The sequence below is a fragment of the Chiroxiphia lanceolata genome, chromosome 5 (assembly GCF_009829145.1).
Source record: "Chiroxiphia lanceolata isolate bChiLan1 chromosome 5, bChiLan1.pri, whole genome shotgun sequence".
NCBI classification, from domain to species: Eukaryota; Metazoa; Chordata; class Aves; order Passeriformes; family Pipridae; genus Chiroxiphia; species Chiroxiphia lanceolata.
Window position 1 is genome coordinate 62,965,451 of NC_045641.1, and position 21,814 is coordinate 62,987,264.

A 21,814-nucleotide genomic window follows, 5' to 3' on the forward strand; every position below is an offset into this window, starting at 1 on the left:
CAGCAGCAGCGCCCCCGCCGGCCCTGAGCCGCCCCGTGCGCGGGCGGCAGCGAGGGGGCAGCGCGGGGCCGCCGGGGGGCGGCCGCTGAGCGGCGTGTGGCGCCGGGGGGCGGGCGGAGCCGCAGCGCCGAGCGGCGGCACCGCCACACGCAGCCGCCCGCGGAGTGAGGGGAGGCAGCGACCGAGCGGGCTGGACGGCGGCCGCGGGAGATGTGCCCGGAGGAGGACGGCGGCTGCGGCGGCGGCGGCGGCGGCGGCGGCAGCGTAGCCGGCACCGGCGGCCCCGAGGCGGCGGCGGTGGCGCTGGACGAGCTCCGCTCCTGGTGGGAAGTCCCGGCCATCGCGCACTTTTGCTCGCTCTTCCGCACCGCCTTCCGCCTGCCCGACTTCGAGATCGAGGTGAGAATCCCCCGCGGGCGCCGCTCCCCGTCCCGCCGTGTCCGCGCCCCCGCCGCCCGGCGGGTCCCGCACGCCGCTCCCCGGTCCCGCCCGTGGGGCGGGGGGCGCTCCCGTGTCCCCGGCGAGCCGCTGGGTCCCGGCGCGGTGCAGCGCGGGGGTCTCCGCTCCGCTCCCGGCGGACCCGGCAACTTCCCCGTCGCTCCCGGGAGCGCCCGCAAACTTTCGGCGCGGCCGTCCCGGGGCAGGAGCCCTCCGGGTCCGGGGGCTGCGGGGCGCACGGCGGGGGCGGCCGCGGGCGGAGCGGGGCCGGGCCGCATTGTTCGGCCGGGCCGGTGTCCGCACACAAAGGTGGCGGGGGGACGGAGCCGGCCACGGGTCCCCCGTGCCCAAAATGGTGGCGGCGAGGGGCGGGTCCGGCCCGGTGACCCCCCACCTCTCCCGGGGGTACCGGCGGCTGTTGTTGGGGGATTCCCCGGCGCCGCTCCGCCCGTGCACGAGTCGGCCCCTTTTGTTGGGGGGAAGGGGGGGGTGTCGGTCCCCACCTGGCCGGTGCCGGCGCGGGGTGGGGGGCGCGGAGGGTCGCGCCGAGCTTTTCTCCCGCATCCCGGCGAGGCCGGAGGGCTCCGCGGGGCTCCGCTCATTGTGCGGCTCCGCGGAGCCTCCGGGGAAGCGGCGGTGCCTTCACCACCGCCCCTGTCCCCCACGGAGGGAACGGAACGCGCTCGGCTTTCGTGCCCTTCTCACCCGTTTTCCTCTGTAACTTTCCTGTGTGGGTCGGGGGTTTTTTTATTATTATTTGTTTATTTTATTTTGATTCTTATTTTCGTATGCGCGCAGTTAGCGTCCCGTAAATATTTTGTGCGCTGGCCACAAATGTTACAAGCAAAGTGTGTCCTGGTAGGAAATCTTTTGTGCTTGCTGTGAAAAGCTATTCTTGCCAGCGCGTTGGCAATAAACCGGGTGAATAACGTGGTGGCGTGTGTTTTTTAAAGACAGTAATTGCCCCGTGAATGCAAATTCCAAAGATGCTTAAAAGTTCTATGGGATGCGCGAAGCCCTAAAGAGCAAAACTCCTCGAGCAGGATGTGAATTTCTGAAGAGGGGGAATCCCTTATGCGGTACGAAATCTTGAAAGGGGATAAGGTCTCTCAATGATGCAACTTCTTGCGAAAGGGAACTCCCCTCCCCCTCCTATTGATGCCAAACCATTAAAGGGGGAGGCTCTCCGGGCCCAGCAGCGCAAAGTCTTGAAGGAACCTGAATTTACAATGATAAAAGGGCCAAGGCACTAGCCTTTCACCTTTGGAGGCAATTAGCATCTGGCTTGCTTCACAAATGAAGTAAATGTGGGCTCCCCTTTGGTTCCCGGAGCACGCTTAGGCTGGGGGAGTTAACATCATCACTCGGAACAAATTAACTTGCTTTTTTTGGGGGGATGCCCGGGAGGAGGAGGAGGAGGAGTGCGAGCGGGTTGGTGCCGGGGGTGTTGCAGAGCAGAAGCAGCACACCGAAAACGTCGCCAAAAAACTCCGTGCGCGTGGATGGCCTGCAGCGCTTGGCAGAAAGGGGTTTTAAAGAATGGCGTTTGTCCGAGGGACGGTGGAAATTGCGGTTAAAATCGGGATGCTGCGAGAGGACGGATGCGGCTGTCAGAACTCTGCATCTTCAGGCACGTGGAGTAAATCTCCTTCCCCGGCACAGTGTGAGCAGCCAGCACAAGCAGTTTTAAAAGTTGCTGTTCCTTGAAGCTCACCATCTTGTTACGTCTTGCCTGGTGTAGTTGTTCCAGTCTCATCACTGGTTTCAGGGCTATCTGAGAATGGATTTGCACAAAGAGCTTGCTCAGACTGTTCACAGTGTGAAGCCAGTGGCCAGCGATGGAACTTACACTTTTTTTTAAGAGTGCTGCTCTGATATTTTTTTTTTATTTGGCTGCATAAAGAAGGCTTCTCCCACGGTTTTGGACTTAATAATGCCAGTGCCCCTTCTGGCTGTCTCACTGCTACATCTGAGGTGTGCTTTGAGTTTCAGGGGTGTCTGAATAAAATGGAGGTGGCTGTTTTTCTAGGGGCTTGGGGAGACTCGAGGCACATATTCAGGGGAAATAAAACACTAGCCAACCATCAAAAATTGAAACTATGCTCATCTGCAAATGATATTTTCTTGCTATAGCTTTGGTTATTGTGGGGAGGTGTGCTTGTGGCTGAACACCAGCAGTCTGAGAAGTGAGTGCCTCTTCCCTCAAAAGTTACTGCCCCTCATGGGTAACCCGGGGGTGACTGCCCCAGTCCATTTGGATGCAGAATAAAACAGGTGCTCTGAGTGAATCTGTGTACGTGAAAGGAGAAATGGAGATCTTGGGCTCAGAGGGTTTCAGCTGGAGGATGGTCACGCTCGAAGTCCTCAAGCTTCAGAGCTGAAGTTTGTCCAACTCTGCCCAGTATCTCTGAGGGATGGCCTCACTCTGGATGCAGCTGGCTCTTCTTGGAGGACATTCTCTTCTTCCTAGGAGGTCTGAGTTCCTCTGAACTTAAATCCTGGTTGGTGGCTTTTTTTTCCATTTTTCTGCATCTCCAGTGGGGAGTTCGGTGCTAAACTCTTACAACATCATTATAAAAAGCAAAAGTTTTAGACAAGCCTTAATTCTGATTAAAACAAATATCCCTCTGATTTCAGCAGGCTGGTGAGGTTAAGGTTACCCTGCTACAGTCTCTGCAGTCCCCAAACCGGAAAGAAACTGATCTTCCGATGTGTTTGTGTTCTAATACGGCGTTCTGTTGGTTTGGGTTTGTTTGTTTGTTTTTTTAAAGGTGTAACTATTTTTTTTCTCCTTTCCCCACCCCCTTCTTTTTTTTCTTCTGGTGGGTCTGTCCATAGCTAGCTGAAAGGCTCTGTAACGATAGGCCATCTGGACCCATCCCTCCCATGCTGAGCAGATTTGCTGATGGTATTTGAGAAGTTTGGGGTCTTTGGTAGTACAGGGAGGCAGCGTGGAGCTCTTTTTCTTTTTTTCCCCCTCCCTTTCCAAATTCAAACCCTTCACCCTCTACTTATTGGCGCAGAAGAAAGTGAAGCTTCCAGATGCAGGGCTGCCGTCTGCAGCTGGATGGCAGAAACCTGGGAAGCAGATGTTTTGTTTTTTCTTTTTGCTGGACCATTGCATAGCCACGGACTACAGGGAAGGGGTGTCCAAAAAGAAAGCAGCGCATCCATCAGGCCGGACCCTGGGCATTGTTCGGGAGGGGGTGGGCACAGCTGGCCCTCATGCTGGCTCTGGCAGATGCAGGCGCCTGACGAGGCGCAGGGCTCCTCTTTTCAAATTTCTGCTGCAGCATCACCCAGCGATGGGCTCAGGAGGGGTTCAGCTACCGCCAGCAGGTCAAAAGTTCAGTGGGACAGGAGCGGGTGCTTCGGGACGTGTTCGGCTTCATGCCGTGTTTTTACATGGATCTGAGGATGCCAGAGAGCACTTCTGCCTTCTGGGGTGAGATTTTTTTTTTTTTTTTCCCCTCCTCCCCTTTTAAATGGCTGCCTTGTCAGCCATCTGCTGTACAGAACTTTCATGCCACTTCAGAAGTGGGGTTTTAGTTGTGTTGGCTTGGTTGCTGCGGTGCCTTTCTTGGTGGTTTGTAAAATCACATAATAACAAAATGGGTAAGGTTGCAAGGGACCACAGCAGGTCGTCTGATCCAACCTCCATGCATCAAAAAAATTCTGTATCAAATGTGTTTGTCCTTATCTGCTCTAGCAGCACTCAAGTGGGAGAAGGTGAGGCTGTGTGGATTATGTCATTTTTTTTCGGTAGCCATTGCCTTGATGGACAGAAGGGATGTTTTCCACAGTCAAGTTAGTGCAGGCGATGATAGGGAATGATTTGTTTCCCTCTTCAAGACTGGACTCTAATATGGGACACCTCTCATGACAAAGTGTCTCCTGGCCATGTGCCCTCCCCTCTGCAACTGAAATATCCTCCCGACAGCTGTAGGGATTGTTTGTATCAAAAATATTAGGAGAATATTTAACGTTTTCAACTGTATTTCAGCACAACTTGAAAACACTGGACAGGAGCCAGTGTGGCGTGGCCACCCAGCTCTTTGGCATGTGCTCTCAGGAGCTGTGGACTCAAACATTTAGGAACTTCTGTCTGGGTAGGTCGAGGGGAGGTGACTTTCCAGAATGTGCTTGAAAATAGTCAAAACATTGTTGTTAACTTAGTTTATTTGGAAAAGGGGGAAAAGCCACATTACACAGGGAAAACATAAATCTTTTCCTGTGGTTTTTAAAAGCGCCTTTGGGCAAATTGCCTCTGCTGTTAACTTCACTATGGCTTTAAGATGCTTTTCCTTGCCTCTTGCCCCTTCCTGGCACTTCGAGCTCTGGCTCTGCCTTTAGGTACATTCCTCCCACCCACAGGCAGGGCACTGCTGCTCTTGCCCACCTTTTTCCTCCTGTAGTGCGGTATCTGCCATGTCGGTTCTTGAACAGGCTCTTTCTGTCAGGAATATTATGTGGCTGTTAGAAACTGCTCCCTCGGGTCCCCCAGGAGGAGGAAGAGTGTGGGGAGAGAGAGAGAGAGAGAGAGAGGTGGAGAAGGAGAGAGCAAAGAACAGGCTTTCTTCTATCTGTGCAAACCAGATACAGCTTTAAAAGAAAAAAAAATCGATGTGTTAAACAGAGTGTTAGAATTTTAATACTTTGAAAAAATGTTTCCTAGTGAGGACAGGATGGCCAAATATGCTTTGACCTCCACTCTCCTGTCATGTTAGGTCCTGCCGAAAATTCTTAGTGGAGCCCCTTGCTCTGCCCTTCGGGTGTGTCCCATGTGATCTGTGACACCAAAATGGCACAACCTTCCTGTTCTGTCAGTGGTTTGTATGGGGTTAATTGCACAGACAGTGTGGTACAGTACCCATGTGTAATGTCTATTGGTGCCTCATCCTGTTCTGTGATAGTCGAGATGGTCAGGTAGTTTCTGATCAGAGGAATTTAGAATCTAATTAAGATCCATGCGACAAGTAGGTGGTGCAAGCTGATGAAAATGTTGGTGAATTCATGTAGGTCGGCTCTGCTCCTGTGGGGTAATTCTGAGTTGTTTAAATGCTTTTTCAGTAGAATAGTTCAGGCATTGGGATGTCCAGCCCTCTTGCCATTTTCCTGTTTGATGGTAGTCAACATTAAAATGGAAGGGAGTGGATAGTGACTGTCTTGAAACAACAGTGAACAATAGATCTGCTCGCTAAAACTTCACTCTCGTGTGATGCACCTTGCTCTAGGAAAAACAAATTGAGAAAAGGTACAGTAATTGGCAGTGCAGGGAGAGGTGCTTTGCAGAGAGTAGACAGGGTTGGAAAAAATTATTGGAATTCAAACATACTGAAAAAAAAGTGTTGGTCCCGTGGTGTGGAGAGACCTGTTTATGGACCGCTCTGTGAATTTGGCTTTTATACCAAATGCAATCACTCTGCAATGGCTCTGCTTCCCCTGGGCAGCATCAGCTTCATCAGAGTAGAGGCTGTGAGCTGGGTGTTTGTTGTCTGAAAATCAAGCTTAAAAACAAAGAAATCAGGGGAGTTAACACTGTTTTTATTGTTCTTTCTACCTGTCTCATCCACTGTTTGTTTTAGTTGCTTCGGTGCCCCATCCAGCTCTCCATGTCTGTTCCAGCACCAGTTCTTACTTGCCTGGTCTTCACTTTTGCTGCCTTAGTTATTCTGTTCATAATAGAATCATTAACACTCTACATGTCAGTGTTGGGCTCTAGAGTTCATTGAGATTAATGGAGGGGTGAGGCAGAGAGATACTTCTCAGAGCTGTTGTTTCAAGTGGTCTGCAAATTGGGAAGCATTGTATCAGTTTCCATTTCAAATGCAAGTCACATCTTTCCCAACTGTAGATCTTAAACTTTTAAACAAGTGTTTACATTTTACATAATGATACTCTAGTGTAATTGGATGCAAAGGGGGAAAAAAAAAAAGGAATAGGTAGTTCAGGAGGCTGATATATGAGTTAAAACGTTATCTTAAGCCTATGAAAAGAAACAAGAAGTGACTGCACGAAGCCGAGGGGTGTCTGAACAATGGATAAGGAAGGTTATTTTGACAGCAACATTTTGAATGGATCTGAGTTAGGTGACAGGGGAGTTGGGGTAAGACTGTAGCAGTCGAAGGCAGAAGAGAAAGAGGAATACGATAAGAATTTCAGGGATTTGGATGGAGCACATGGAGGTTGATGTTACAGATTTTGTGATGTTAGTATAAGCAATTCTTCTGCTAGCACAGCTGACACTGAAATTCATGCCTGGTGTTAACTGAAATGTTTGTGCACCCACAAGTTTAACCGTTTAATCTGAATGTATTTAGAAACAGATTTAAGATAATCATGTGCAAGTCTTTCCCCACTAGGAAAAAAATAATGTTTTGTGTAGGAGCTTAAATATGACTTCGCAGTTTGCTTTGTTTAAGAAGACCCGAGTACCACAAACCTGTGCCAATTCAATCAGACGATTTAAACTTCTGCATAGCGCATCTTAATTAGGACTCAGAAGTTTGTTACTTCAGGAATTTGCTGTAACCGAACTAGCTAGAAGTAACACCTTTTAAAGTGTTGCAGCTTTATGTGTAGACCTGCTTAACTGCGGTCTTTCTCTCCCGCGCATAATGCCGGCAGAGCTGTGCCATTCTGCCCCTGGCATCTGTTAAGTGCCTGCATGAAGGGTGAAGAATTAACTTTTGTAATGGCAATCGATGCTTTCATAGACTTCTTTCAGGCAAAAATCTCCTCAAGAAAAGGGCTATAGGTAGAAATGACAACAGCCAAAGAGTTAAAATTCCCGAATTAAAAGTTTATCATGTAAACCTTATCGTAGGTAGGTATGATTTTTTTTTTATTATTATTTTTTTCCCCCCCTCCTCGTTACCAGAAGCAACAGCATCTGCTGTGGTGGTGGGAACAATGCAGCCTAGTGATTCCTCCTTCCTTACAGTAGAGAATCCTGTTAAACACACAAGGCTGTGCCTCAGAGTGTATCCTTTCAGCAGGCTTGTTCCTTTTAATGGGTGCCCATTCCTGGGGTCTCCATTGTTTCACCAACAATAGCACTAGGGGCAGCTGATTTGGTTGACAGAAAATGCGTTAATTTAACAGATCTATTCCCTTTAGCCGGTCTCCTTCCTATTGTGCCCCAGTTCTCCCCCAGTTCCTGGGGAGGAGGGCCTCGAGAGCAGGGTCTGTTAGGTGGAAGGCTCCTGCAATTAGGAGGGGTTTGCAGCCTTTTGTGTGAGGAACAGAAAACAGCTGATGGGGAAAAGTGGTGCTAGTGCAGTTCGCTTACTGCCAGAACACTCATTTTTCTGCTTTTTGGGGGGGCTTTATAGACTGCCTTTACAAGAGGTGGGGGAATAACTCGACCCTGTGCTGATGGCAGTCAAGGTCTTTGCTCAGAGGTGGTCTTGCAGCCCAGTGTGGCAACTCCTTTCAGAGCTGGCTCAACTTCCTGACCAACTCTTTATATCCTGTAAATGCTTAGCTAAAACACGAGCTTTCCATTAAAAAAGTAAAGCTGCTGGTCTTATCCAGGGTAGGACTGCTGAGGGCTGGCTGGAGAAGGCAGTATATAAAGTTAATACCAAATTATTTGAAACACGAGGGGCATAATGGTCCTTAGGGACCCCTGCCCCGGGCCAGGCCACCAGTTTTGGGACTGGTCTTATTTAAAACATTGCAAGCTCTTCACCCTAGATGCACTTACACTGGTTCAGCTCCTCCCTATATTAATGTACCTTGATTCAGCAGTGGAGGGGGGTGTCTTTGTTGGTTTTTACATCAGTGTGGTCAAGCTGGCATGTTCAGCCTGGTGGGAAGGAGGGCACATGCGCTGCTGAGGGGGCAGTGAAACCCAAAGCTTTGCTCTTGGGGGCTGCCGGCTACCAGAAGCATCTTGGCTGCCAGAAAGAATATCTCGCTCCCTTTCAAGCCCTCGCCTCAGCCACGCTTCTGACTCTGTGGTTTGCCCCTTCCCTGGCACCATCCCAGCTGCTCCCTGGGTCCTGGCCGGGCTTTTGGAGCGGTTGTAGTTCCGTGGTGGGAGCGGGACCTCCTGCTCTTGATGGCTGCAAAGCTGCCAGGTCAATCCGCTTGTGGCTCTTGAAACTCTAGCCTTAGTTTAGTTCTGGTTGCTGGGGCTGGTGATGTAAAAGGAGCTCTGGAGGGTCTTTTTCCTCCTCGTTGGTAAAGCCATTAATTCTTTGGCTCTTTCTTTCCAGCTAAGCCTGCTGTAAAGGGGCTGGAGCTTTGTACGGCCGAAGGGTTGGAAGGCAGAGCTGGTATTCTCCTTTCTGGTGAGCCCTGTATGGTAGGGAGTTGTGTGGCAGCAAAAATACTTATATATCCATTACACAAGGCAAAGAGGGTTGTGGTTGGAGGCTTTTTTTTTTTCTTTGCTTGGGTTTTTTTGTTTGTTTTAGGAGGTAAAGGGTGAGAGTTCACTTAAAGAGCTTGACTCTTAATAGAGCTTGTCATTGTTGCTAATATAAAACAAATGATGAGCATGGGAGAGGAGTCAAAGGCTCCCTCTTCTGGTGTGCTGGGAAGGTTTAAATGCTGAAAAATAAGCGAGGAAAAAGACCCCTTCCGTGCTTTCCTGTGTTATTTTGAGACCTCACTTAGGCCTAACCCTTATTGGCCCACCACATAAGTTTCTTCATGTCCCCTGAATAAGTAGCATTAAGGAGTCTCTGTAACAGTGAAATGCATTTTCAAATGCAAACTACAAATGTACTTGCAGGTAGAAGTGGTTTCAGAAGGTTCCCCAACCTGAACATGGAAGATAGCAGCCCTGCCCATCCTTGCATCTGGCATTTCTCAGTGCTTCTCTTTGCTTCTCCTCTTTTCTGCATCCTCCCCTTGCAAAGATCATGTGGTGTCCATGCAGCTTCCAGGCCACATGTGTGCACTGGCATGTAAACATGTTTGGGATGATTGCAGGGGCCAAGTATGCTGAGCACTCTCTCTAAGAAAGCGTGTCCAAGGCTCCAGCACTCCTGTTGCTTTAGGTTGAGTCAGTCCAGAATTCAAAACTTATTGATGGTTGGTTGATGGAGAAATGCAAACAAGGGTTTTGTTGGGATTTTTAGATGGATTTTCCAAAAATCATTTTATAAAGTGCTGTACCTCTGAAATCGATAGGATTTCTGGGCACTAGAGAGGGGGCTTTTTTTTTTTTTCTTTCATATTATCTTATTTTTTCACTGGAGAGCTGGACATCACGTGGCCGTTTTCCCTGTGCTGTTAGTGTGGACTCATGAGCAGAGTCTGGTGGAAACCGAGGACATCAATTCTCGAGCCTCCTTCCAGTGGCAGCTCCTGCCACCGTCACGGATGGCAGTAAAACTGCTCACCCGGATTAAAAACCGCAACACTTTTTTTTCTTCAAAGTGAGCTATGTCTAACCAGAAGCAGTTCCCCCAGCCAGCTCCCTCCACAACCCCACAAAAGGGTTGTGCCGGCATGACTGAAGCAATGGCACAGGAATGGAAACAGGCAGTGGGGAGGGGAAGGGCTTTTTATAGCTGACACTTCTGGTGAAAGAAGCGCTTATCGCAGTGCAGCCCTGGGTAGCAGGTGGAGTGAGCCTGCACAGGTAACAAGAGGTCATGCAGCCATGAGGGCACCTGGGGAAGAACCCTTATCAGCCTCTCTAAAAGAGTTTTGGGCTGTATCAAGCCTTGCTATATTTTTTTTTTCCTTTTTTTTTTTTTTTAAAGTTAACATTCTGGTTAGAAAAAGTTTAAACCGAAGTTGGATGGTGAGCCTGTAAATTGTTCCTTTCAAAGTCAGTCCTGAACATGCAGTTGAAATCATGTTGAAACTTCACTGTAGCCGAAAGTCCTGCACAAAAGCAAAATAGCACAAAACCCTTCCTTAGAAATTCAGGCTTTTCTTTAAAAGCAAAACAAACCAAAAAGCGTCTCCTCCAGAAAGGTTTCCCTGAGGCTCTGGTCACCCAGCAATGCAGATATCTATCCATCAGGATTTGTTTGCCTGTGCTGAAGAGGCTGGAGCAGCTTGCCTTGTCGGACAGGGCAGCCATGTAGAATAAACAGGGAATAGCAGTCTCGGTTTCCTTTCTTTCAGCCCAATACAAGGTGCCGAGGCACTGAAGACTATTTTGCCCTTAAGATAATTGTGTGTTGGAGAGGATCAAAGGGCTTGAGGGGGTTTTTTTGGTTGAAAAGGGATTTTCTCCATGGACAGCTGCAGTAGTGCATTAGTAGTGCAATGGATTATCTTTCCATGATCTGTAGGATCTCAACCAGCTATCGAGGGGCCCCGCTGAAGGCTGCTGCTTGGGGGAGGCAGAGTGAAAGTCTCCTGTAACAGGGAGACCTGTAATGCCTGGGAGCTCGGACCACTTGACTCCCCCTGCCCCAGCAGGGCGGGTGGTGCTGGATATTCTTAGACTGCAGATAGTACTGGGAGCATGGGGAAAGGGAGCCCAGCTCTCAGTTATGACTAACTGCAGCTGATGCCCTGCATCCACCCTGCTCTCCGATGGAAGTGCTTATTAAGGAATGTGAGAAGCGAGCTGATTCCAGCTGCTGTGGCATCCCGTAAAGGGCAGTGTGTAATTTGGGAGGGTGTTGCGAGTCCCTTCGTGGAACAAACTACTCTCTGTAGTAAACATCTGACCTGCCCAATGCCCGGACTTTCTCATTTTGGGAAGTTTTGGATGATGGCTGATCTGCAAATAGCCATGGGATTGAGAGGATGTCCCTTCTCATGCCTGGATGTGTATCAGTATCCTTGCTCTGTGCTTTTCGGTGGGGGAAGGCGATGCATCTGGCCTGGCTGTAACAAGGGTGGCAAGAGGGGATGGGACAGGGCTTGGTGCTATCAAAGGTGGAGATCAGGTCACGCTGTGCCCCCCTGACACAGTTTCAGGGCCGGGGGATGAGGGGGCTGGAATGTGCAGGGCGGCAGAGCTGTCAAGGAATGCAGGTCCCCAGGTGGCCACTTCAGTCACTTGTGCTTAAGTTGGGCTCAAATTGCATCTGCGTGCTGGTTAATGAGTGTTGGGGCAGCTCTGCCCTGGCAGGTTCTCCTGTGTGCACATCCTTAGGTAGCAGGATGCCAGAAAGAGAGGGGTGACAATAGTATCTTGGGAGGCAATAAACTCAGCTCCTCAGCGTTTTTAGAATTTTCTGCTGACTTTAATCATGGAAGTTTTGTCACTTTTTGGCTGTTTTTATTTTCGTGACTAGTGAAGCACAAGCTGGGATGAACCCAGCTTTGAATTTCAGGGCTGAGTTTTTTTCGGGACAGGCAGTTGGAAAGAGTTGTCTTTTTTTGTAAGCAGGACTGGTTTCAGAATTAAAGGATGAACACGGACCGCCATATGATGTTGTGTTGTTTTTCCTTGGAGTACCAACTCCAGTTTATAATCATTGCCTAGTCCATAGCCAGTTGGCAGGAAGGCTGCTGTGAAGGGATTGATTATTAGTGGATGCTTCATTGTGCTCTCCAATCCTTTCTTGATCTAACCAGTTTCCTTCATTTGGAATGGCTGTAGTCAGCAGAGAGAAGAGAGAGAGATGTGTCTTCTCTCTCAGCAGCGCTGTTTCATGTTCATGGGATATACTCAGGAAAAAAAGGGTCAACAGAAAGTGTCAGCACTTGAGTGTTCTCATAGAAAGCCAGCTGGCTGGCTGGAGACTGCTCGCAATTTTTCTGTTTCCTCTTGTGATTCTCTCAGTATTTGTTTTCAGAGTGGTGACTTAAAACTTGTGCTGTTTGGTGTTGAGCATCCTGGAGGCTCTGCTCTCTTCCTGGGAAATGCACCAGCAGAGTGGAAACATCATCAGGAAGGAGAGCTAGCACTCAGAAATGTGAAGACACACTGGCAGCTGTGGCAACTGGAGCTGAGTTAGCATTTAAACTGGCAGTGAGGACACACAGAAGTACAGATGCAGCAGCACAGGCTGGAGCTTGGACAGCAACATCTGCCAGGCTCCTCGGATAGATGCTGGGATGGTTTGGTTGTGCTAAACCACATCCTGCTGCAGTTCCTCTGATAAACCTGGGCTAGCTAATTAAAAGTTAGCATGTGTGCAGCTATGCAAAATGCAACCGTGGTGCAGAGGAGTAGCTGGTGCTGCTGTGGGAGAAAGGGAGTTTGAGCTGGGTCTGAGCAGGAGCAGTTGTACAAGTAAGGGGCCAATGTAGGAGGTGGTGTGTCAGGCTTGGGCTGGGCTGCACATCCTGCCTTCCCTGCCTTGCTGGGCTGAGGCTGAACAGTAGCAGTTGGAAGGGGACAGCTGAGCTAAGACTTAAAAGGCAGAGGGGTAGGAGACTCCATGCCAGGTCTTGGAAGCATGATCTTAACCCTCTGCTTGTCTCCTCCTTTCCTCCCCCACTCCCAAAGCCCCTCTTGGGCTGTGTGGAAGTGTCCCAGTTCTTGCAGCTGTGTTAATTGTAATGGGTCATTTAGTCCTGAAATCCCTGTTTAAAAGGGGCAAGTCCTTGCCTCGTGTGACAGCTGCCGCCTTGCACTTTTCCCCAGGCTGGAAATAACTGCATATGACACAGGAGCAGAGCGTGGCATGGGGGAGGGAGGAGGGTTTCTGGCTTCCTCTTAGTGCTGTAATGGCTTTGCTGTGTGACTCTTCTCCCATGTGGACCATAGCAGAGCCATGCCTCACATATTTAGCAGATCTCTCAGTTGGCAGTGCCTGGGCGATGGGCTAATGGCCTGGTGCTCTCCAGACTCAGGTCGACTGGAGTCTTGCTGTGCATCTGAGAGGGACCAGAGAAGGGACAAGGGATGGTGGTGATGCAGGATGCTTATCTGAAGCATCAGGGAGCCTCTCTGGAACCAATGTGCCTGCCCATTTGGAAGGGGGAGCCTCTCTGTTATGTGCAGAGGCAGAGAGAAGGAGAGGGAAGGTGGGAAGATTTCTGCTCCCTGCTCCCATCCCCTCTTCAAAATCCAAAGCTCTGAGCCCATGGAAACCTGGCCAGCTTTTCCTTCTAGCTGAAGAGCTGTCTCCTGATTGGAATGACAGCTTTGAACTGGAAGACATTATTTCATTAGCGTGCTAATCAGATACAGAGATTACCTGATTGGCTACTTAATAATTAAATGAAGTTGCCTGTAATTCTTTGAGCACACACAGAACTAATTAAATTAACCCTTCACTGCCCTGCATGCCTGGGATGCACTTGTGTGAAATGGAGAGGGCAACTTCCCCAATGTGGGGACTGGGAGCAGAAGGGTGTGGTGGTCATGAAATATCTAGTGCTGAACTGCCAGAGTGCTCTAATCAAGAGCCTTACCAAGAGAGGAGAAGATGACATCCTGTTGTACCCTTCCAGTTTAGTTGGCATTTGGCACACCTGGTGTGTGTTCAGTGTGTCTGGCAATGCTCTATCAACAAATCTCCAAAAGGCCTAGAGAATGCACTGGGCTTATGGAAGTTGCTGCCAAGGCATGTGCTGTAAACCAGCCCGTGGTTTAGTATCACCTGGTGAAACGCTGAGTTTTAGTGAAGAGATACACTTGGCAGTTCCTGAGGAGAAACAGTCAAGCGGAGACCAGAAGATGTTCTCCTGTCTTTTTGAAGTATTATTCTTCCCCATCCCCACAGGCACACAGCCCCAGACAAGCCAGGTTGTTTCCATGCATTTGGCAGGATTCCACTACTTAAAACTTCTTGTTGACCACCTATTTCTCTCTTGTGCTGCAGTGTCTGCTCGAGGAACTGCATGTTGCACATGCTTACAGGGGTGTATTTCCTGTAGTTTGAGGAGGACACAGAAGTCATATCAGTGCCATAACTTTTATTATAGATTGGAAAAAAATGTAAAAAGAGTAATGAAGTTTCCTTGTGTTTTCCAGCCCCAGTGTTCTGCCCAAGCTTTCAGCTTCTGTAATGCTAGAGCTGTGGCAGTTTGAAATTTATAGTGAAAGGCTAATTTTTATACTGTGTGAGAATATTGTTTCCATGTTGAAGACACTCCGTGTTTGATCATTTCATTGCTAGGGTGAAGAGTCAGCATCTGTAATTTTTTTGTATCCATTTTTAGTACTAAGCACTGGGTTGAGGCAAAGGAAAGCTACCTTATAATAATCCAACTCTCTTCCCTTGCTGCTGCCACTGTCTCCTTCTAGACTTTGCCCATACATGTTAAAATGAAACTGTCAAATTAAGCACATTTCACTGTCATCCAAAGCTAAACTTGGCAGAGAAGAGCCCTTGGACCTTCTGGCCTAAGTTAACCACGGTTGGCTTCAGCTACCCCAGTAAGGAATTGCTGCGTTGTGCAGAACAGCTTTCCCCTTACCCCTGGCCCGTGTTACTGAATCTGTCCTCTTTTCCCCTGAAGATTGGTTGTAGCAGCAGTGCCCTTGGAGTCAGCAGAGGGATAAATATCTTGAGCCACTGCTTTGTCTTTAAAATCTGGCTTCCACATGACAGGCAGCCCGAAATGCCTTCAAAAACAGGTCAGGAGACTGAAGAAAACAGGGAGGATGGGAAACAAAAGGGCAGCTCTCAGGGTAATTAGATGGTTTCAGTGCTCCCTCTGGCAGGGAGCATTCGCTGGTGAGACACGACCCCCTGTGCTGACTCTCTACGGATGTGGGTATGCTGACAGGGTTTGAAGGAAGAGCAGAGGGCAGAGCCAGCGAGCCTTGGGATCGTGTGTCCCTATTGATCCCTCCAAGATTTAGCATCTCCACTTCCAAGGGAAGCCATCACACCTGCTCTCCCCACAAACTGACCTTTGTTGTCCTTCCTACACACCCCCAAGCCATCCTGCAGCAGAGCCATCCAGAGGGAGGTCTCTGGGAAGGTGCTTGCTCCTATTTTGTGAGCCAGTGGGCAGGCACAGGTCTTAAAAGTGTGGGCTTGGGGAAGGCAGGGAAAGTGTGTACAGCACACACAAGATCAAGCTGGAGCCCAGCTGCAGAGGGCAGTTAGGTATTAGTATTATTAATATTTGATGGTGTCCTGTTGTAAAAGGACAATAAGTGAAGCTAGCAGGTCTGTGTCAGGCCTGTTGCTGCAGTAAAAATTCGGAGATTTCTGAAACAAAGGATGTTCCAGCGTGTAGTGGAAGTGGCCATTTGAATGCATCTGACCGTAAAGATGCTGCCTGCCAGCAATTTTGATATCTGAGCTTGTGGGACTCACTCCTATGGGTAAAATCAGGCTCTGTCAGACAGAACCTGAATGCTGGAGTTTGGGTTTGGGGATGGAGTTGGGGGAGGCTTTTTACCTCTTCTGTCTTCCTCTTTGTTTTTGTTTATGGGTTTACAAAGTCAGATTAGCATTTCAGTGTTGGAGGCGAAAGCCCTTGGGCTGTGGTGGAAGGTGGCCTGATTTAGCCAGTTTGGGTTTACTGCTCCTTTCCCAGCAGCAATTCCCTTCCCTTCCCTTCCCTTCCCTTCCCTTCCCTTCCCTTCCCTTCCCTTCCCTTCCCTTCCCTTCCCTTCCCTTCCCTTCCCTTCCCTTCCCTTCCCTTCCCTTCCCTTCCCTTCCCTTCCCTTCCCTTCCCTTCCCTTCCCTTCCCTTCCCTTCCCTTCCCTTCCCTTCCCTTCCCTTCCCTTCCCTTCCCTTCCCTTCCCTTCCCTTCCCTTCCCTTCCCTTCCCTTCCCTTCCCCTCCCCAAACCTTCCCAAACCTTCCCTTCCCAAACCTTCCCAGCTCTAGTGAGGAGCAAAGCCTTGGGCTTTTCCCTGTTGGGAATGCGCCCAAGCTGCAGCTACCCCTTCAGTGAGTCTGAAGGTAGATGGGCAGTGTCACAGAGAAGGGTAATTAGCCTTCTTTTCAGGTAAGGATACCTTTTTTATTGTTTTCAATGGTAGCACAAATTCTGGGGCAATAAAAATAAAACAGCCTCAAACACCTCTCAGTCCAGAACCTGTCCACTTTTTCTGGTTGTAGCTGCTGGCCTAATAGGTGTTGCCTGTCAACAGGCTTGGCTTTTCTTTAGTTGTGGGAATCTCACATCCACGGTTCTGTTACTTTTTAGAAGGCAGTGTACTGAAGAAAAGAGAAGCCCATGCCCCTTTCCTCACCCTGTCAGGCTGTATTCAGTCACAGCAGTGTAATTTTAGGGCAAGTCCAGTGGGTTGAAGTCAGTGTACTGCAGACTTACGCTGCAATTGCACTAAGCAGTGTCTCATCCGAAACCAAAGTTTTCTCTTTGGGCTGTTCTGTGTTTGTTCACCAGACCTGACTGCTGCTCCATGCAGTATCCAATCCATATTCTGAATAGGGAATGTTATAGGAACAGGCTTATGTGCTCCTATAAGGCAAGACTCTTGTATGCGGTTCAGCACGCAAACTTACATTCACACAAGAAGCTTAAAGAGGAGGTAACTTAAACATAAGAACTTATTTGTGTTTATTGCTCCTTTATTCTGAAGAAAAGGTTAAGTTTTTCTTATAGATATTCCCCCAGTTTGTTTAAATTGTTAAAAATTGGCTTTTCACCCCCTGTTCGAAGAGGGCACTGTATTCTTTGTTGGAAGACTCTAAAAAATCTTCTCAGCTTGTAGCTGTTAACAAAAACTGGTTTGAGTCTGAGTAAAAACATATTTCTGTAGATTAGTTTCATCTTCTCGGCTGTCTCAAGTCAAATTCTGATTTTTTTTTTTTTATTCTGATATAGTATTTTATAACTGGTAGTACTTTGTGCTACCGCTCTCATTGCTAGGACACTGTGTGCACACCTTCATTCCTCCCTCCCCTTCACATTACTGTTTGCCTGCTGTCTGGGAGAGGAGTCGTTCAGGGTGCCAATATGTTAAGCTGTTGAGAGAATGGGGAGAGATGAGATGAAGGTATTGTTATGCTGGAAGGTGTTAATTGGTGCTATCAACCACTTGTTTGATTTCTAGACAATTACAGCAGTCCTTGAAGTTGTGTCTGAGCCAAACAAATGGCAGGAGCTCTGCAAGTTCCCCATCTTCTCTTTTTTTTGAGTGCTTATTTCCCCATTGCCGCTCGCAAAAATTGGCAGGGCTATCTATACACACGTGAGCCCAGAGGATGTGCCTGGATCTTGAGGAGTTAGGTGGGTGTACTGCAAAACAAAAGTTATCACATTGCATGTGAGCCCTGGCCCAGCCTGGTTTGGCAGAGGCAGGGTATGGGTAGGAGATGCTAAACTGTGTGGTTCTGAGTTCCTTAGAAGCAGAGGAACTAATGTACTTGGGTGACGTTTTCTTCTGTGATGTTTCCTGTTTAAGAGGCAGATGCTTGATATTATCTAGGGCAGTCCTCTTGTAGGACAATACCCAGATGCCAAATTGATCCCCTTATTTGTAGTCTGGGATTTCTGCCCAGAGAGAGGCCAAGTGAGAGTCTCCATTCCTCCCCCTGTAGGAGGGACAAGTTTCTGACCTGTGGCACCAGAAGAGTGGCTTGCTCCTCTGCAACCAAAGAGGAGGAATCCTCTCCACTACTGCCCTTTCTTCTATAGCTTGGAAGTAAGGAACCATCCTCATTTCCCTGATTTATTCTACTTTTTTTTCTGGATGCAATAAGAATTGGGATGGGGAGTAGCAGCTGCTGCAGCTTGGATTCATGATGGGTGGAGTATTGCCACATTGCTGTCCTACCCGGTGTCATGGGTTTGCTTGCTTCTTTTCCTGAATGTTCATGCTGTGCACCTGGTTTTGTGCTATGGCTTATGTGGAAAACAGAGTGAGAGAAGGCACCTGAACAGAGAGAAGTGTTGCTAAATGGTGGCTGAGACCTTGAGGGTGTTAATGACCTGTGGAGACCATTATGAGAGGAAAGTCAGTCAAGATTGATTTCAGAAAAGACTGATAAGGAAAGCCCAATACAGAATTACAAAAATATGTAGTCAGAATGAACCTCTGTTAAGTCTCTAGTCCAACCTCTTGGTTGGATTCAGGCTGTTACCAACAGTAGGTCAGGTTAACCATGGTCTGAAGAATGCATAATGCTTTTCTCTATTCTTTTCCGTTTTCAAATCCCCCCCCCCAAATAGAGCAGAATTGTCAGAAGAGTTGTTTTAGGAGAATGTTTAGCAAGGCATGGTCTAGAACTGTTACCTGAAGTTAAGCTTGGGCAAAAGGGGAACAGTTAGTTCTGAGGCAGGGATACACCTTTTGCTGGTGTTTTTTTGAAACTCCCTTCAAACTGTGACTTGGAGCCTTTTTTTCATTCTGTAAGGGAATAGCTTGAGGGATGATTGTTGCTTGTGCACTCATACCATCCTTCAGGAGTCATTATGCAGGCACTCCAAATGGGACCTGTGTGTAAGCACCATACAAAATAGCAGCTGTTGCCTTGAGAGAAATGCCTTAGGCCAGACAGGAAGATTATTATTTGTTTTATTATTGAGAACAGGTAGCCAAGAGTTCTGGCCTTTAGTCTTTTAATACATTGCTTGTTTGATCCACTCCTACATGCCCAAAATCTGTGTGACTATCTGGTCTCTGCATCCCTATCAGCACATTCTCAGGTGTGTCAGTGCATCTCTTTCTGGTGCTAAACTGAAGCAGGTCAGGCAGCTGATCTGGACAGTGGATTAAAAAAAATACAAAACACCTCAACTCCCATTCCCAGTTATTTTTTGCCTGGATTAGTTTTATGGGCTGGCTCACAGGGTGGCCTGGCAAGTACTTGTGCCAACCATACCGTGGTATTGAGTTGGAATAAGTGGTGAGAATGAGCAAAGGGGCAAGAATAATCTAGTGTTCAAAGTGGACTGTCATGTCAGACTGATCATGCAGGGGTTTATCACTGTCAGTGGAAAGAAATTGAACTTTGAGAGATGAGAGGAGTCTATTTTAGAATGACATGAATCACTCTGAAGGTGTTTCCCTCTTTTCTCCATGGATGATGAAGAGGAACTGAGTGCACGAGCTCAGACAAGATATCAGACTTAAACCTCACTTTGTGACTCTTATATTTTAATAATGAAAATATTGGCATGCCTGATTATTGTTCATAGTGCTTCACCTTCAGTGCTGTTATAAATATAGAAAATGTCACCAGCTAGAAGCAGAATCCCAAACCTCCTAACAGGGCAGCTGTGAGCAATAGCAATACCATGAAAATCCAGCTTCTCACAATCATGTAACTGGTTGAAGAGATAACTATTAGCTATGTGAGGGGAAAAAAAAGCACTTTTAACTGCTGCCCATTACCTTACCTTTGGGTAAGGCTGCCCACAAAATGGGGATGATCCTGCACACTTCTCAGAGTTTCTGCCTGCAGTGATGGCTTCAAAGACCAATATTGTCTGCTTGCCTGCTAATGGAATTTGTACTTCAGCTCAAGTGGTAGCAATGGTAGAGGAGGTGGCTGCTTCAAACCACTGCTGTGTCATGATAGTGAGGAGTTTATTGTACATTATTATTGGGGGGGGTTGTGTTGAAACTGATGCTAAATGATTACAAATTCGGTTACTTGACAGGAAACTATAGACTTACAGTCGTCTCTGCAACATTTAATTCAGCACCTTGTACCTGTAGATTGGTTTTAATTACAGGGTCATATTCTTTTTCCATGGTCTTGTTCTCTAGAACAGATGGTGTTGAGGGCATAAACCAAGGCTGTGCACTGAATGAAGCTGTTGGCTGTGTGGTTCTCACCTCATTTGCTAGAAAAGTTTGAAGGTGGGCAGGATATGAGAGGTGAAGACTGTCATAGGAAAAGAAAGGATGTCTGTTGGTTATGTGAGGGTGTAGTGCTGTATCTATCTAGCCAGTGGCAAGGTCCGTGGCTCTCCCCTCTTCTGCCCTAAGAGATCACAGCTCCTTTTCATCCACCAGTTCAACTTTGTGGGGCTGTGCTTATGAAGGGAAGAGGTGGAATGATCCAGGTTTGAGAAGCTAAATGTTAGAGGGTTTGTGTTTGTTTGTTTTTTTTATCTAAAATTGTTTTGTTTGGTTGGTTTACAATAGAGCCCTAAAATGAGTGGAAGAGGACTAGGAATAGAGAAATAACAATGGGTTTTGCCAACAAAAACATGCTGATGTCAAGTTGCGTGTTCAGTCTCAGCACTCACCTTTGTTGCAGAGACTCATGGCTTCCAGGTGAGTTGCTTATGCCTCATTTCTCACAAGAAACCTTCGTTTACCTGGCTGGGTGGCAGTGCTCTCTTCCAGAGCAGCTCAGGACATGTGCCTCTCCTCAACTGTGGCAACACAATGATTTACAAACTATGGGGAGCTGGAAAAGAGCATAATTAAGCCAAGGGAGACTGGCATGAGGTCCTAGATGACATCACAGACAGGCCCCACAAATTACTGCATTGGCTGAAGCACAGAAGGCAAAGGCTCCTTCACCCATTATTTGTGCTCCAGAGGTCTGGCTTGGGCCCTGGCTCTTTCCATGTGTCTTCATTCCCAGCAGCTGGACATCCAGATGATCCAGATAAGGGTGTGTTTTTCATTTGCTGTATTGGCCAGCTGAGGAACAGCCATGGGTGCTGGCCAGTACAGAGCCAAAATAGGGTGATGTGTTAAAAATGTCAGGGCTGAGTTTATGCTCAGTCCTGCTTCGTGGCATTTCTGGTTCAGACTGAAGCTGTCTTAACTGTATTGCTGAACTTCAGCCTTAGAAAGTGATGAAATGGAAATTGGTAATGGTGCTGCAGGGAAGAGCCAGCCTCTGCCACAAATGCCCTCGATGGCTTTGGTCAAGGCACCTTGCTCTCCGTTGCTTTCCCTGCCTCTGGGGTGTGTTGCTACCTACTCACCTTCTTGCAGACCTGGGAAAAATAGCAATTAAATCTCTGTTGTGTTTTAAATGCTGCCATAAAAACGCCAAGGACGAGGCTTGTGGGATCGTTTTTGGAAGTGGGGGGAATAATCTCAAATAGAGGTGCAGCAACCAGATGCTTAAATGGAGTGGCAAGTTTTGCTAGTGTTGGTCAATTTTTTCCCCCACCAATTTCTCATTTGTCAAGTCAGATTTAAAATCATTAATTTGTAAATAGATTGAGAAAAGAGTTAATGCTTATTGGATTGAGATCCTACGTGGAGGCCACCATAGAAAAAAGTCTGTGAAGCGATTAATAGCTTATTTGGTGGCCAGACTTGGAAGCAAAGTAGCAAATTAGACACAGGGATTCATAAAAAATAAGAAGGATAAAAATCAATATTGAACAGCTGTCTTTACTTCCTAGTCTCACACTCTCTTGTACTGAATGAAGTGTAATGGAGATGTATGTGATTACTCATTTTATAACTGTTATAAAGGGTTTGAATAATGGGACAGATCTCGGGTTGGTTTTACAATCCTAAATGTGACATTTCTCTCTTCACATGCTGTCACCTGAACCGTCATGGAGAGTCAACTGTCTGCATGGATTATGTGAAAGAAATAGTTACAAGTGAGGCTGTACAGCAGTGTAAAATCTGAAATACACCAGTT

General features: G+C 47.9%; 1 protein-coding gene across 1 annotated transcript in view; it reads left to right on the top strand.

The window, feature by feature from the left end:
* Window positions 1-208: 208 nt before the first annotated feature.
* Window positions 209-21,814, top strand: part of LOC116787410 (cat eye syndrome critical region protein 2) — a 102,395-nt gene continuing 80,789 nt past the window's right edge. Inside the window, exon 1 of the mRNA XM_032688979.1 lies at window positions 209-399. Within this exon, the coding sequence (XP_032544870.1) occupies window positions 211-399 (189 nt within the window). The 5' untranslated portion in view covers window positions 209-210. The remainder of the gene's footprint in view (window positions 400-21,814) is intronic.